General features: G+C 46.4%; 1 protein-coding gene across 5 annotated transcripts in view; it reads right to left on the reverse strand.

Annotated features, from left to right (window-relative positions):
• Positions 1-15,796, reverse strand: part of ASAP1 (ArfGAP with SH3 domain, ankyrin repeat and PH domain 1) — a 310,634-nt gene that overhangs the window by 97,508 nt on the left and 197,330 nt on the right. For all 5 annotated transcript variants that reach the window (XM_042973136.1, XM_042973135.1, XM_042973134.1 and 2 more), the window contains 2 exons: positions 1,891-1,965; positions 1,371-1,420 (listed from right to left, as the gene is read on the reverse strand). In XM_042973136.1, the coding sequence (XP_042829070.1) occupies positions 1,371-1,420; positions 1,891-1,965 (125 nt within the window). The remainder of the gene's footprint in view (positions 1-1,370; positions 1,421-1,890; positions 1,966-15,796) is intronic.

Genomic DNA, 15,796 nt, shown 5'->3' on the forward strand with positions numbered 1-15,796 from the left:
CAGGCCATTCATAATACTGACCACCAGGTCTTGTGCCAACTGTATTTTTATAAAATACCAAAAATACAGTTCCACTACCCAACACTGGTAGTATTTCAGCTGCCAAAGCACATACTGTACCTTGTTTTATTTCCATGTCCTACAAAAGAGATCTATTCCACAAGTGTAGAGCAAAGGTGTTTTGTTTTGTTTTTTTCTCCCTTCTGTGGACTTGGGCCCCTTTTGTATGTACTTAGTTCTATTCCAAGCCCAGGGCGTGAAGTTGCCTCTGGGCAGGGCAGCACTTAGCTCACAAGAGTGAGCACTGATGATCTTTTTTAATACAGAAAGACAGGATGGCCTATACTGTTCACTCCATCACTGACCATTTTAAGAGCCCTTCTGTTCTCAGCTGCATTTATAACCATCAATGCGTAAAAGTATTCCTAAGGCAGCAAGTCTCCAACAGTGCGTTTATTACATAAGCATTTGTAGAAGTAGTCTGGCAAAAAACAAATTTAACCCCGAATTTGTTTTTCTTTTGTTGGTGTTTTCATTCTGCTGTTACTGCTGTCTCCAGAAATGCTTTTATTCTCTCATGGTGACAGCTATCCAAGTTTACAGCCAACCTTTTTTATTAAGTGCTTTTAAATATACTTCTCCTCCCACCACACCTCCTGGTAATACAAATGTCTTCGAGTAGCAATGAGGGAAGATGGTCTGACTCGTACGGCAGGAAGGTGAGCCAGGCCCACACCATGCATTTCGTGTGCGTTATTTCCACAGTCCCTGCAACAACCCGCCGGGGGGCCCGCCGTGCCCGTGACGCGTAGCTCCGGCTCAGGGGCCACACAGACCCTGGGGAAGGCAGCGTGACACCGCCCAGCTCCATGACCTCCTGTAATCCCTTCAGTCTCTCCAGGCTTCAGTTCCCCAATCCACAACCAGACGGTGAAGTCACGGTGTGGCGGTCACGCAGGTAGAACATGGCGCACAGGCCCCGGCGGGCAGAAGGAGGTCACAAACGCTAGCTATGAATTTTTATCGTTTCCTAATTGCTATGCAGGAATGTAAACAGCCTACAGTTATATGCTAGCTGTAATTAGAGAAAAGTTGCAATGGTCAGATGGACAACTTGATAGTCAGCGTCAGCAGCCATGGGCTCACAAATTTTTGGGAGTTAACAGCGCACCTCCCTCCTCCTATGACGAGGAGGAGGAGTCATAAACACCTCTGGTCAGGTCAGCACACCCGGGCTCTTAGCCTTTACAAGGAGGTACTCAACGAGTTCTTGTCCAAAAGAGATCAGGTAAGAGCTCTGTCCTTCTTCTAGTTAACTTTTTCTTAAGAAATGAACAACTATAAAGAACAAACAAAAAAAAATGACTTACAACTTTGTCTCATAGTCTTTCCAAGCTTTGTCAAACGGCTTCTTGAGATCCTTAGGAAAGAGAAAACGAACTTGAGACTGGATTCACTTTTGCTCAAAGGCAAGTAAACAGTGCGGAAATAACATGGCAGTGAAAATGCTTTCCTCTAAAGGACGCGTGAAACCGGACACACTCTCACGCACGTCACAGCGTGTGTCGTAGACGAGGAGCCTGAGCGAGCGGGAAGGGCGGCCTTCGCTGCGATGCCGGCGGGGTGGCTGGTGGCGCGGCCAAGGCTCAGCACAGACTCCCCACAGCCCCGTGGGCTCTCACCGATAATCCGGAAAGGGCCTCATCTTATTCCTCAGTCAATAACACTGTGTGAAGCGGCACATCTTTTCCAATGATCATTTTCCAAGTAGTTTTTATGCTAGAAATGTTCAGAGTGCCCTTCAAATGCAAGTAACGCTATGATCTTTAAAGAGGGGGGAAAAATCAATCCTTTCCAGTTAAAGTGAAAATCAAATTTCTGAACACTTACTCCTTTGACTCCCTTCAGGTCTCCTTTCAACAAGGAGTCCAAGGTGAAGATCACATTGTGGCTCAGACCCTGGAGCTGGAAAGTAAAGCAAACACGGAAGACGGTTAAAAAAGGAAGTGCGTGCAGAATAACAAAATCAGCTACTGTGGACTGGACACTTTGCACACAGCAGACTCTGCGTAAGGGCTTTCACGCACCATCTTGCTGACCCTGCGCACCACCCCGAGGTTAGGCGGCAAGACCAGCCACACAACTGGCTTCTATTACTCCTTTTCGTACGCTTCTTCGGCATCTGTCACTATCTGAAATGACCCAGTGTGTTTATACGTGCACTCTGTCCCCCACCAGAACGTAAGCTCAGTGAGGGCAGGGACCACGACTGTCCCACTCACTGTGTCCTCTCTGTGCCCAGATCCATTAGAAAGACAAGATACAAGTGCGGGTTTCTCACTGTTCTGAGGCAGTGGCCTGAGTCTCCTTGATGTCAAGTTGGAACAAAAAGGGGTCTACAGAGGAGAGGGAGACGGAGCTGGCACCCAGCTGGAGACAGCGAGGCAGGGAAACCAAGGGAGGGACAGGCAAGCAGGGAAAGAGTGTGCCGAACAAGGACCGGGAACAGTGAATGACACGGACCCGGAGCACTGTGGGGAAACCGGGTCTAGTCGTGTGGAACCAACACTACAGGGACCTGCCGAACCAGGTCATAGCCGGCGAGGTCGGTGGGCTCCCTCACTCAGGAAATAATTTTACTCCCGTGCATGAGTGTTCTCATTTGTCACTGCAGCCAGCCAGTCACCCTTCCATCAATCACTTACCACGTCCTTGTTCTGTGACACCCACCACGCTAGCGGCTGGCCAGGTGAAGGTGAATAAAACACCGTTCCTGCCTCGAGCGAGCTCACACCCCAGGGACAGAGGTGGTCGCCGTATGCAAACCCACTCTGCCACATCGCGGTATTACAAGTGCCGTACAGAGGCGGAGGGAGAGAGCGGAGCGAGAAGGACCCACGTGGACACCTGCAGGCTTGGTGCGGGACCCCGGGCGCCCCCTAGATAACCGGGGGATGCTACAACCTGCCGCAGACAGCTGCAGTGAAGGGGTTAATACACCTCACAGTGCTAGCTTGCTCCCACACACTCAGCAAGTGCTGGATACATATCTGTTTTCAAAATCCAAAGGGACGTTAGAGAAGAAATAAGAGTAAGGCAATGTGGGGCGCCTGGGTGGCTCAGTCGGTTGAGCATCCGACTTCAGCTCTGGTCATGATCTCACGGCTTGTGAGTTCCAGCCCCTGCGTCGGGCTCTGTGCTGACAGCTCAGAGCCTGGAGCCTGCTTCACATTCTGTGTCTCCCTCTCTCTCTGCCCCTCTGACGCTCACGCTCTGACTCTCTCTCAAAAATGAATAAACATTAAGGGGCGCCTGGGTGGCTCAGTCGGTTGAGCGTTCGACTTCAGCTCAGGTCACGATCTCGCGGTCCGTGAGTTCGAGCCCCGCGTCAGGCTCTGGGCTGATGGCTCAGAGCCTGGAGCCTGCTTCTGATTCTGTGTCTCCCTCTCTCTCTGCCCCTCCCCCGTTCATGCTCTATCTCTCTCTGTCTCAAAAATAAATCAGTGTTAAAAAAAAAATTAAAAAAAAAAATGAATAAACATTAAAAAAAATTTTTTTTTTTAAAATAATAAGGCCACACGGAACAGACAGACACCTTCTCCCAACTCCTGCCTACTGCTCTCATCCTGGGCTCCCTGTGGCTCACCATTCCACCTCTGCCTCCCGGCTTCCAGTTTCCACGCAAGAGAAGTTGTCCAGGGCACATCACCAGAGGGCTTGGATCAAAAACAACCAACTCTCTCTTCTTTCAAAGACAAAGAGATTCTGAATACCGAGACGATTCTATCTGTGCAATCTCGCTACCCCCTGCTCCCCCACCCACAGAGAGATAGCCTGGCTGGCAGGTGCCAACAGTGAGAGAGCCACAGATTCGGAGTCTGTGTTCTGTAAGGTCAAGGGCATTGGTTCCTGGGGAGTGGGGTGAAAAACATCTTAGCTATTACAATGGCTGTGGCTTTCCAAAGGGCCAGAGTACATAAACTTGATATAGAGTATATCTGTGGCATTAAAACTTCAAAGTTTAGTTTAAACTTTCTAACTTCCTCCCTCCCTCCCTCCCTTGCTTTCTCTTTCTCTCTTTCTTTCTAAATGTTTATTTATCTACTTGTAGGGGAGGGACAGAGAGAGAGGGAGAGAGAATCCCAAGTAGGCTCTGCACTGTCAATGCAGAGCCCAATGCAGGGCTTGAACCCACAAACTGTGAGATAATGACCTGAGCCAAAATCGTGAGCCACCCAGGTGCCCACCCCCCCAAATATCTTTAAAAAGACTCCTTGGGATGGGGTGGTGCAGTTTTCAGGTAATAATAACGTTGAAAAACACCGGCTGTGGGTATGAGATGGGGAAAATAAAGATGAACAGGACTCACTCTCAGCCACAGATGAAGCTCCTTCCTGAAACATAAGCCTCCTGCATCCTGCTCTCCTGCGGGCCTCGGAGGTTTGTGTGGATGGTGGTAAGCGAGGCAGGGGCCAACCAGCCCTCCACTCGCCAGGCCAGTGCCTACCTCTCCTCGATTCGTAGAAATCCTTAATCTTCTTCAAAACATTCACCATCCCTCACCATGCACGTATCTGTTTCCTCATTTGTTTGCTATACCCTCAGTTTGAACGCAAACTCTCCAAGGGTAGGGTCTGCATGTTCACTGCCCTATTTCCAGAATTTAGAACACCGCCTGGCACAGAGTAGGTGCTCAATAAATATTTGTAGAATACAGGAAATAGAGAATCATGTGAGCACAAGGTTCCTCTCTATAGGATTTATTCTGACGGGAAGCTTAGGACTTGTCAATAAGGGACGAGTTAAATAAACTACGGAAGTTCTAAACCGTAGCCATAAAACTGAGAAAGTTCTTTATGTGTAACTTTGGAAACGGCTCCAAGACAAATTGTTACATGACAAAAGCAAAGTATAAAACAGCATTCACAACATACAAAGTTCTGTATGAAAAGAACAGGGGCGCCTGGCTGGCCCGGTTGGGGAGCACACAACTCTGGACCTGGGGTTGTAAGTTCTAGCCCCAGATGGGATGTAGAGATTGCTTAAATACATAAAACTTTAAAATATTCTAAAACAAACAATGAAATGACAGTGATTATAAACCATTTTTAACGTCGTCCTAGAATCAGGCTTTTCACCAATGCCTCAAATCCTTTGTGAAATGAAGCAGGAAAAAAAAAATTGTTATGCCATTTTGGTCTGAGGGCTACATTACAAAATAAGAATGAAAAAATTATGAAACTGTGGTTAATACTGAACGTGGGGGTTGCGCGGAAGGAAAAGTCCCTCAAAAGCCATGTACTGACCACACAATAGACACACACTGTAACCTTTCAGTGCCGTCGTCGGGGTTGGGGGGGGGGGGGGGGGGCTGCAGTGGCACTGATGGAAAACCCCAAGAATTAAGAATTTCTTTGTGGTTATCCACACACATACTCTTGGGGGCTGATAAAAAACCGAGAAGGCCAAACATTGTGTATTTATGAATTCAGAATCTTCCCAGGATGAGCCTGGCAAAAGGCCCCAGGAAAAAAATCTTTCCCCACCTTACTTCCCAGGAAAAAGTCGGTTAATTCGCAAAAACCGGCAAAGGCAATGGTTTTAAGGAAAGAACGAATAGCAACTCTCTGTCATTATGAAGATGCAGAGAGATGTCAAAGAGAAAACAGACTACTCTCGAGAGAAGGAAACTTTTGAGAAATATTTATCAAGAGGCCAAAATTTCCTTTGCTGCAGATCTCAATGAAGAGAAGGCCTATTTTCTCCGACACTGGAAGGTACCGCGACAGCGATGGATTACATGACCTCACAGTTGTAGGGTTCTGTGACTTTCCTTTTTTATTTTCCAGTTCTTTCAGGAATCCTTCTCACAGCCTAAGCAAAGCTTGCAAACGAATACAAAAGCACCTCCAGGGCAACCACGAGGAGGCCAACGTAAAAAAAACGAGTAGAAAGACTTCCTGTATCACTTTCATTATCCTCAGTGGATTTTTTGAAAGCCTTTCAAATCTACTATTTCCCATTAATTTTACTAAAATTCTATTGATTGCATTTCCATTTACTCAACTTCCAACCTATTTCCTTTCCTTTAATGATAAAGTTGAATTAATGTAAGTTCTTTACACAAGCCAAGATAACAGGACGATGAAGGATATGTTTTTAAGAGCACCTCTTTTTCCATTTTATTAAGCAAACACATTAGAAAGCATTTCAGGAGTGGTGTTTGGGTGAGGTAAATGTGTCTGCTTTCCAAACAAACTGCTTCCTCACCAAGTGGAAATTTCCTCTGCGAGTATATACGTATATCAAGCCCAACGAGAAACCTGGAATAAAGACAGGAGGAGGCTGACGTGTGTCCTTTCATTATGCAAAAGTGATTTGTTTAAGCAAACAGACTGTAATTAATACTGGTTTTGATCACAATAACCCCCATTCCTTACAACTTGCTCAGACGCTACCAGACGTGAGACAAACAGCTCCCGTTAGAGAGGACTTCGGGACGGCTTTCCTCTTTGTATCCGCTCTGATTTTTCTCTAAACCCCTTTAGAGTTTTACCACAAAACGACATGATCTCATTCTTTATGATTCATCACCTGTCTTTCTTCTCTAGAAGGTATGCTTCTTAATTAAGAGGGAAGCATCTCATCTGTTTTGTCCACTAACCGACCAGGTCCCAAAGCTGGAGTCAGCAGGCAGCTGCCGGTGGTCATGCTGCACTGTGGTTTCTGGCTCGCCTGGGGGCCTGCGACCCGGGGGACTGTGCCACCCTGCGGGAGCACAGGCGTGGGGGACAGTGACTCAGCAGCGTTGCAGTGGGAGCGCAGCACGGCTCTACACGTGGTGCCCTGCCCCCACGGCCCCCACATGCACACGGCACCGTATCAATGAACGGGGACATAATTTGCTTGCTTTGTCATCCTGCGTTAATCCTGACGTTCCTACCTTACTGCCCACCGGTTCTCTCTCCTTCCCCTCTACAGACAGAAAGTAAGGCTAATGCAAATCTGCTGACTTGCTCAACACATTGGAAAATCCAATTAAAATAATGAGCCAGTTCCCAGCAGTTAAGTCTTCGATTCCCTGGGATAAATTAGATATTCTGTCTAGTGTGTTAACTCCTTCATGGCGTATTTATGCACCTTCATGGCGGTGCCCGGTTGTGGTCAGGCAGTTTCCAGGGTGTTAAGATACACTGGAAAGAGTTCTCAGCAGGAGCTGAGAAGGCCAGAATGTGGCCACTCATTACTATTGGCCTGGGGACTTTGGGCAAACCGTTAACCTGACCGACTCGGTTTTCTGATTTTAAAATGGGTGTCCTGGCACCTTCCTCCACTAGCCAAGGCTGGTGCGACAGGATCAGGGAGAACGGATGCCAGCGGAGCTCCCACTGGGTAGCAGGCCACAGGGGTGCCTGCTTTATCCGGCTGCTCCACTGGCTGCTCCCGAGAACCCTCAAGGTGGTATTAACGTGTTCAAACACACTCAGCCAAGTGGACGGGCCAAACCACAAGCCAGGGCTAACTCCCAAGTCAGTGAACTATTTACAGCATTATCTTCTTGTAGGTTATCATAATGTGCTTTTTAAAAAAGTTATTTCTTAGAGAGAGAGAGAGAGAGAGACTGGGAGGGAGAGGGGGAAAGAGAGAGAGAGAGAGAGAGAGAGAGAGACAGACAGATCCCAGGGCCATGAGATCATGACCTGAACCGAAATCAAGAGTCAGACACCCAACCGACTGAGCCACCCAGGTGCCCCCAATTATCAGAATGTTTCAAAGATGATAATATACTGCATACACATACAGACTATTATTAGCCATTACCGACCTACTAAACTAAGCTTTATTGTATTCGGTTGCATATGCTTCAAGGGGAAACAAAGAATACTGCTTTGAGGGCACTTACAATTCCCACGCAGATGAGACTTAACGTTCCCACCTCACCCACTGCTCAGGCATTTGTAACAGTTTACACTTCACGGCTGCTGGAGTGCCCAGCACTCACACGATCAACAGGCGGCACAGACTTAGCCAAGCGTGTGCCTGGACAAGTCATTCAACCTTTCAGAGATTTAGAGATTTAGTCATTCAACCTCTTAGAGATTCAGTCTCCTTCCTTATAGTGGCAATGATAAGGCTGCCTCCATACGGTGCTGAGGGTGTTGCTGTGTAGATGCCGGGTGCTATGCGTGCAAAACGCTGCACAACACAGACTCTTAATAAAACGTAACTAGGTTTACTGTCTCACACTTGAACAGCTCAGCCGCAGTGGCGGAAAAAATACAATGATGGCATTTTGGATACTGGACTAGGTCTTTTGAGGCTGGGACGGAGGTTGGCAGGACTCCCGAATGTCCTTCATGTTGCACCACATTCCCTCCAATGCTTCTTGTTTCCCTGCCTCATCCCGCAAGGGAGTCTCTACAAACTGTAAGGTAATGCATCCCATTATATACCATGCTCTAATCCAGGCAAATCAGCCTGAATTAGAGTTATTAAAATGACAGATGGTACTGTGTTTAACGTATGTTAGCTAAAGTTATTGCTCACAACAACTCAGTAAGATGTATCTTAGCCTCACCCAATTGAGGAAACAGGCTCAGAGAGGTCAAGTAACTTGCCTAAGGTCAAACAGTGACTAAGCGGATGGTCAGAGTCTTAATTAAGGTTTTTACTGACTCCAAAGGCCATCCTCATTTCCTGAGTCCTGTCGTTCCAGTGATCTTTTAAAACGATTATCAGATCATATTACTCTCCTGCGTGAAACCCATCAATGGCTTCCCATGGACTGGATTCAAATCCAGCCTCACAATGTAAGTCTGGCCCTGGCAACCTGTCTGAAGCCCCTCTACCCTTTCCCCCCTGCCCATCAACCATGCCGGCCCTTCTTCTGGTTCTTGATTCATCAAGCTCTCAAGCATATACATGCTTTACCATCAGTCTGGAACAGTCTTCCGTTGGCTCCTGGCAAAGAGCCTCCTAGTCTAGGCTCCATGCCTCCTCCTCAGTGAGGTGTTGAGCACATTTCTACATAGGTCTCTCCTCTCTGATCTCCCCTGAGTCTTAACTAGGCAGAATAGGCTCACTTTCAGAGAACAATGCATTTGACAAGCATTTGACTGTTTCTTTAGTGTCTAGAGCAAAGCTTCTTGAAGGCAGGAGCTATGGCTGTTTCACCCACCACCGTGTTACATCCAACCCCTAGCAGAGTGTAGATTCCTTAAATAAAACGCGTGTTGACTGAGTAAATGGCTGAACAAATGAATTCCTCTCCACACCAGAAAAGTTATTCTGAGACTCAGAAGTATTATAGAATGTGAACGAGTTCTGGTCTTCCCGGAGCACTCTGCACTTCCAGATTAGAAGTCGGGAGGTGACGGCGGATTTAGGAGAGGGACGGGAGATGAGAACTGCTCCCACTATGTGGTTGGGGGTGAAGGACCAAAGGTACCTTCCATCCAGCAGCTGCCTGGCTTTGACAACTGGAGAAGAAGAGTGTTCTAGACCTGAACCTGCTTCCACCTGGCTGTGTGGGTACAGGCCGGTGGCTTCTCATTTCTGCCACTGATAAAACGAGGTCTACAAGGTCTCTAATATACCTTCCAGGGACAGTACTCTCAGAGCCTAAGATGAGATACTGAGATACGACTAAACACACCAGAAAGAAATCCAGGTGACCTGGGTGAGAAAAGCCAGAGGGAAATGCTCATGCTGTCTCCTGGGCAGGATGTGGCCCTGTCCCCACCCCCAAGAGGGTCTAGGCTCCTGATCCCATCTCAACCATGGGAGTTCTGTTTTAAAAGGCTGTATGCTTCCAAGTAAGCAAAGATCCGAGGCTACAGTCTTCCTTTCCAAAACAGGAAAACATTTTCAAAATGTATAAACAAGTGAAAAATCAGGTTATAAAACAGCACTTAGTATGAAACCAATGTGGTTAAAAAATTATGACAATAAATACACATATAAGAAAAGATTTATAAATAGGAATGAGATTAGAAGATACAGATAGACAGGGGCACCTGGGTGGCTCAGTCAGTTGAGTGACGGACTTCAGCTCAGGTCATGATCTCACGATTTGTGAGTTTGAGCCCTGCGTCAGGCTCTGTGCTAACAGCTCGGAGCCTGGAGTCTGCTTCGGGTTCGGTGTCTCCTCTCTCTCTGCCCCTCCCATGCTCATGCTGTCTCTCAATAATAAATAAATGTTAAAAAAAAGAAAATTAAAAAAAAAAAGAAGATACAGATAGATAGATCTCAACCCGTAAACAGTGAATTGTAAGGTTATCAGTGACTTTTATTTCAGGGTTTTTTCCCCTGTATTTCCTAAGTTTTCAGCAATGAACTGGTATTTTTTATTCAGAATAGTATTAAAAAGAAATATGACACAGAAACACAAGAGGGCGATATAATCAACCAGCAATTTATTTCTCACTCAACTTGTTATTTGATGTATTAATACAACATAGAAACCAGATGGCAGGTATAAAAGTAAAAATAATGAGGGAGTGAATCTGGCAGGAAAAATGACAGCTTCTCTGTAACATTAGGGAATTCTATACCTCTGTCCAGAGTGACCGTCCTTCCTAGTGGTCTCCCAAGTGTGGTCTTGGGAACAATAGTGTTTGCATCACCCAGAACTTGTTAGAAATCCAATCTCAACCCTAATTAACCAGACACTCTGCGGGTGGGGCCCAATGGCCCAGGCTGAAACCAGCTCTCTAGGCGTGATGGGTTGGGTGCAAGGTCCAGTTGGGGCATCAACTGCTTTACACTAACAGCAGCTGTCCAAAGTCAAAGGGGAAGGAGAACCCAAGTTCCTCTAGAGAAGGAACACCTGCAGTCAACACATGGAAATCGCCAAGGCACAGTCACCACGAAAACAGAACAGAGGTGGGTCTCAGCCATAATTACCAGGAGAAAAAGCACAGGAATGACTGCTCTGGGTGGCTTGGGGAAGACCTAAGGAAAAGGGGAACCAAATCAAACCATGACGTTACAGACCTCAGGAACCGACAAGACTGAATTTGGCAGAAAATACAGTTCTACTGGAAGTTTCACAGAGAAAAATGGGTAGGCGTAGGAGAATCTGGGAATAGGAGAATTCCTTAACGTAAAATAATGCAATTATGTTTTGTCTAATTCCATTTAAGTAAATGAGGGGTTAGATTTAACATCATCTCCTACATCAAGGATGAAAATGAAAGCACTCTTTTTTTCTTTGTACGATCTGCAGCATCTGACTTCATCTGAGGATAATTATAACAAAAGGGGGAGCGGCTACGACTTGTAAGCCCAAGACAAACGGGGAAGCAAAAGGAAGAAAGGCCTGGGCAGCTGGGCCTTGGTTTGAAGAGACATCTCGGCCCTAACGATTTCTCTACTGTGCTTGAAACGATTAATCGGCTGGTTCACGATCAACTTTCAGACCCATAATTTCATTTCCACGCACGTCATCTACAATTTGCTATGTTTAAACTAGAACCAAAGCCTATGGTGGGTGACATCGAATTACATTTTCCTTGCCTTCACCGAACATCTTTATCACACACTTGTATTGTTTGACAACAACACGCTTTTAAGCACTTTCCTGACAAATTAAAAAATTTAACGAAATAAGTGAGTGCAAGCACTCGGGGCCCACCACGTACGACACCAGGAGGACACAGGCATTTCTTACTGTAGACACTGTGTTCATTTAACTGGTAGAAAAGCAGAGAAGCAGTGCCCTCTTCGCCTGGACTGCCCCACTCTGTCTGCTTGGTCCACATCTTGTGCTTTAATTAAGACTCACTTTGCTCCACCCTCACTGAAAATGTTAGAACTCAAATAATTTACCTCAACGGTGGCTGTAATATTCACCACCGGTTGCTATAGTTCCAGGCCAACCTTGCAGAAAAAAGAAATCTTGGATATTATGCCTGTGATGCCAAATGATGCCAAAAAAAGTTTTCTCTACTTGCAGGCAGCAAACAGCAGGAAGTCTAAAAAATCTGGTCCCATCCCCATGTCCATCCTTCCTTATAAAATGAAGTGCTTGGGGCGCCTGGGTGGCTCAGTCGGTTGAGCGTCCGACTTCGGCTCAGGTCATGATCTCACGGTCCGTGAGTCCGAGCCCCGCATCGGGCTCTGTGCTGATGGCTCAGAGCCTGCAGCCTGCTTCTGATTCTGTGACTCCCTCTCTCTCTGCCCCTTCCCTGCTCATGCTCTGTCTCTCTCTGTCTCAAAAATAAATAAAACCATTAAGACAAATAAATAAATAAATAAATAAAATGAAGTACTTTAGTGTAAACTATTAAAAGAGTCTGTATAAGCAGTCTGTTGAACGGAAGTAATCGTCAAGCTCAGCACAGAGCTTGGAACAGAATGGACACTTAGTAAATACTAGCTAAGTCAGGACCACAATTTAGAAAATCTTGGGGGCGGGGGGGGGGGGGGGAAGAAACAAAAACCTGAAGTACAGACTTTCACCTGACTCTCTAAATATCAAATGTATCAACCAAAGCTTAATGCTGTTTAATGCTTCTATTTAAGGAAACATGCATCTGCAAGCCTAAGAGAATAGTTTTATAAATATCTATTAATTATTTATGGCCTAGTTCAAGGGTGTCTCTTCTGGGAAGCCTCTTTTGATGTCCTTGCTTTCTGGGTGAATAAATGAGGGAGTGAATGAATAAATGATTCTGCCTCTAGTGACCCAGCTTGAGAAACGAGGGAACAGAAACGTGAACTCAGTTTTATCTGACTTCAAAGTCATGCACTCTGCCAGCTCTCTGAACTTTCAATGGCTTGACACGGCTAGACAACCAGTCAATAAAAGGGCCTGTTCATATTTACTGGAAGATGTAAGCTGCTAGTTCAAGACTGGATCAGCAAGGGGTTTCTTCATGTTAAACCTAATGGTACCAAAAGGCACCAAAGGGTATAATCTTAAAGAAGCAAGGTATAAAGAAGCCACCAGCTTAAATAATCAGAAATTACACACTGAAATGTAAATAAGAAATAAATTCTAGAAGAACAGATATAAAGTGGAATAAAATTAAAACAAATAAACAGCAACACATGAAATGGATCACCTGATCCAGAAAACGTCTTGATCGGTACGTCTCAAGGTGGTTTCATGGGAAGTCAAAGCTCCTTATACAAGAATGTTTGTGATCAAGGAAGTTTTAAAAAACAGTGAACCGGTCAGGTCTCTAATAACAGGATATCTCCAAGTCTTTAATATACAAATGTATACTGTAAATCTCCAAGGGCAATATGTAGTGCTTTTCAATCCAGAACTCTTGTCAAAGAAGGTGGCATGGGGGGCGCCTGGGTGACTCAGTGGGTTAACTGTCTGACTCTTGATTTCGGCTCAGGTCATGATCTCACAGATTGTGAGATCGAGCCCCACATCAGGCTCCACGCTGTCAGTGCTTGGGATTCTCTCTCTCTCTCTCTCTCTCTCTGCCCCTTCCCTGGTCACATGCACACATTCTCTCTCCCTCTCTCAATAAATAAATAAATAAATAAGCGAACAAACAAACTTAAATAAAAAAAGAGGGCAGCATGGGATTAGTATTTCAGGGAAAACTTGTGGGAAAAGGCATCTCAGGCCCTGATACTCGTGTTCCCAGACAAGAGGGAGTTAGATGCACTGGGCCCAGCACGGCCCCTGCACACGGTTGCACAGAGTGTACAGAGCTCAAAGCATCAATCTGGCTTATTCAAGTGGTGCCTGAAACCCAGCCACACTCCCCTCACAAATCCGTGTTCCCTGGTGCTGGCTGACATCGGCCCAGAGGAAGGTGCCCTAGCTGGGCTGTGGTACCTGCCCAAAAGTCTGGGTGTGGAGTGGGTTGCCTCATTGGGAGGCTACAGGAAGCGGAGGTGAGGAGAGACTCGGGGGCGACATTCTGCAGAGGAATCGAAACCCAGTTCAACCGAGAACACTTAATGTGAGGCAGGGAGAGGAATGGCAGAGTCCAGGTAAGATAAGAGGTCAGGCCGGACACGGAGAACGGGAAATCGAGGAAGAGGGGGAGAGGTCAGAGGCGTGAGTGTGAAGCTGACTTTGGCAGAATTCTCTGAACAAAGGAAAACATCCGCATTTGCTTTTCACAACAGGCTCCAGATCTGGGCTTGGGAAAGGAGCTCTGGAGGCTTCTGGGACCAAGATCATGCAGACCCAAGGCTAGCTACCTCCCAACAGTGTGCGCCTTACCCTTGTACAGTCTCTGCCACTCTTGTGCTTGCGGTCCTTTAAATCAACCTTTTTACTTAAATGAATTAAAAGTATGCTTTACTTTGTAGCCATAAAAGGATCCTGACACCTTGAGAGGCAGTCCAGTGTTCTTCAAAGCATGGGGGTCTGGAGGAGACCACCCAGGTTTGAATGATATCTACCCCAGCACTCTGTGCCTCAGTTTCCCCAACCGTTCAGTAAGGATAATAATGGCTACTACCGGGTAGGGTTGATGTCAAGAGTAACGAGGCAGAAATGGTAACACTCACCAAATATTCTATTTGCTCCCTTCTATTTCCTGTCCCCTGCCACTGGGGCTAAGAACACAGTTTAAGGTGGGGAACTAACACACCAGGGGAAGCAGTGACGAGCCTGCACGTGGTGCTCTCTCCTCTCCCCCGCCGTAGCAAACCCTGCAGTGATGGGCCCTTGGTCTCTGAATGACTTAGCGTGTGGAGCAGACCCCTTGGTAGACATGGGATGTGAGGAGGAAGGAACCCCTCCCTCTGTTAAGCCACGGAGATCTGGGGGTGAATTTACGACTGCCGCACATTCTAGCCCCTTCTGGCTAGTATAACACGTGAGTGCTTAAAATGGCGTCTGGGATATAGTCGGCTCACTGTATACACTACTGTTACCAGTATTATTTATATAAATAAAATTTAACCATAAGAATAATGAAAACTCCCGTCTGAAGACCCCGAGGGTGAGACCAGCTCTAGCTTTGTTTAAGAGAGATACTGATAAGCAAATATTAGGGGGCCCGAGCATTCCAGGGTGAATCTGAAGCCTTCCCCTCCATGCACAGTCTTCTCTTACTGCTAATGAAACTTTCTCCTCCAACAAGTGACTGGTTTCCTTCTCCTTCCTCCACGCTGCTTGCTTTTCCTTCCTTCCCCTCTCACAGAACCACGACTCTCACACATAAGCCTCTGCTAGCGTTGAGAAGCTGTTTTGTGAGTCTGTTTCAAGTGGAATAACACTGGACAGCCACAAACACACACATTTAAAACATTTTGAAAAGTGTTATTCACTGCATGCAAAATTCTCAAGATGAAAATTCAATCCTATTTAAAATGCATTATTTGAGGGGCATGTGGGTGGCTCAGTTGCTTAAGCGCCCGCTCTTGACTTTGGCTCAGGTGGTGATAATCGTGGTTGTGAGACCGAGTCCTGAGTTGGGCTCCATGATGAATGTGGAGTCTGCTTGGGATTCCCTCTCTCCTCCCCCTCTCTTTCTCTCTCTCCCCACCCCCCACTCTCATCCGTGTACTCTCTCAAAATAAATAAACATTAAAAATGCATTATTTGAGGGGCGCCTGGGTGGCTCAGTCGGTTGAGCGGCCGACTTCGGCTCAGGTCATGATCTTGCGGTCCATGAGTTTGAGCCCTGCGTCAGGCTCTGTGCTGACAGCTCAGAGCCTGGATGGAGCCTGTTTCGGATTCTGTGTCTCCCTCTCTCTCTGACCCTCCCCCATTCATGCTTTGTCTCTGTCTCAAAAATAAATAAACGTTAAAAAAAATATTAAAAAAAATGTATTTGAACTTCCTATTTACACTCTTTTTAATGTTAATCCT

This window comes from Panthera tigris, chromosome F2 (genome assembly GCF_018350195.1).
Source record: "Panthera tigris isolate Pti1 chromosome F2, P.tigris_Pti1_mat1.1, whole genome shotgun sequence".
Lineage (NCBI taxonomy): Eukaryota > Metazoa > Chordata > Mammalia > Carnivora > Felidae > Panthera > Panthera tigris.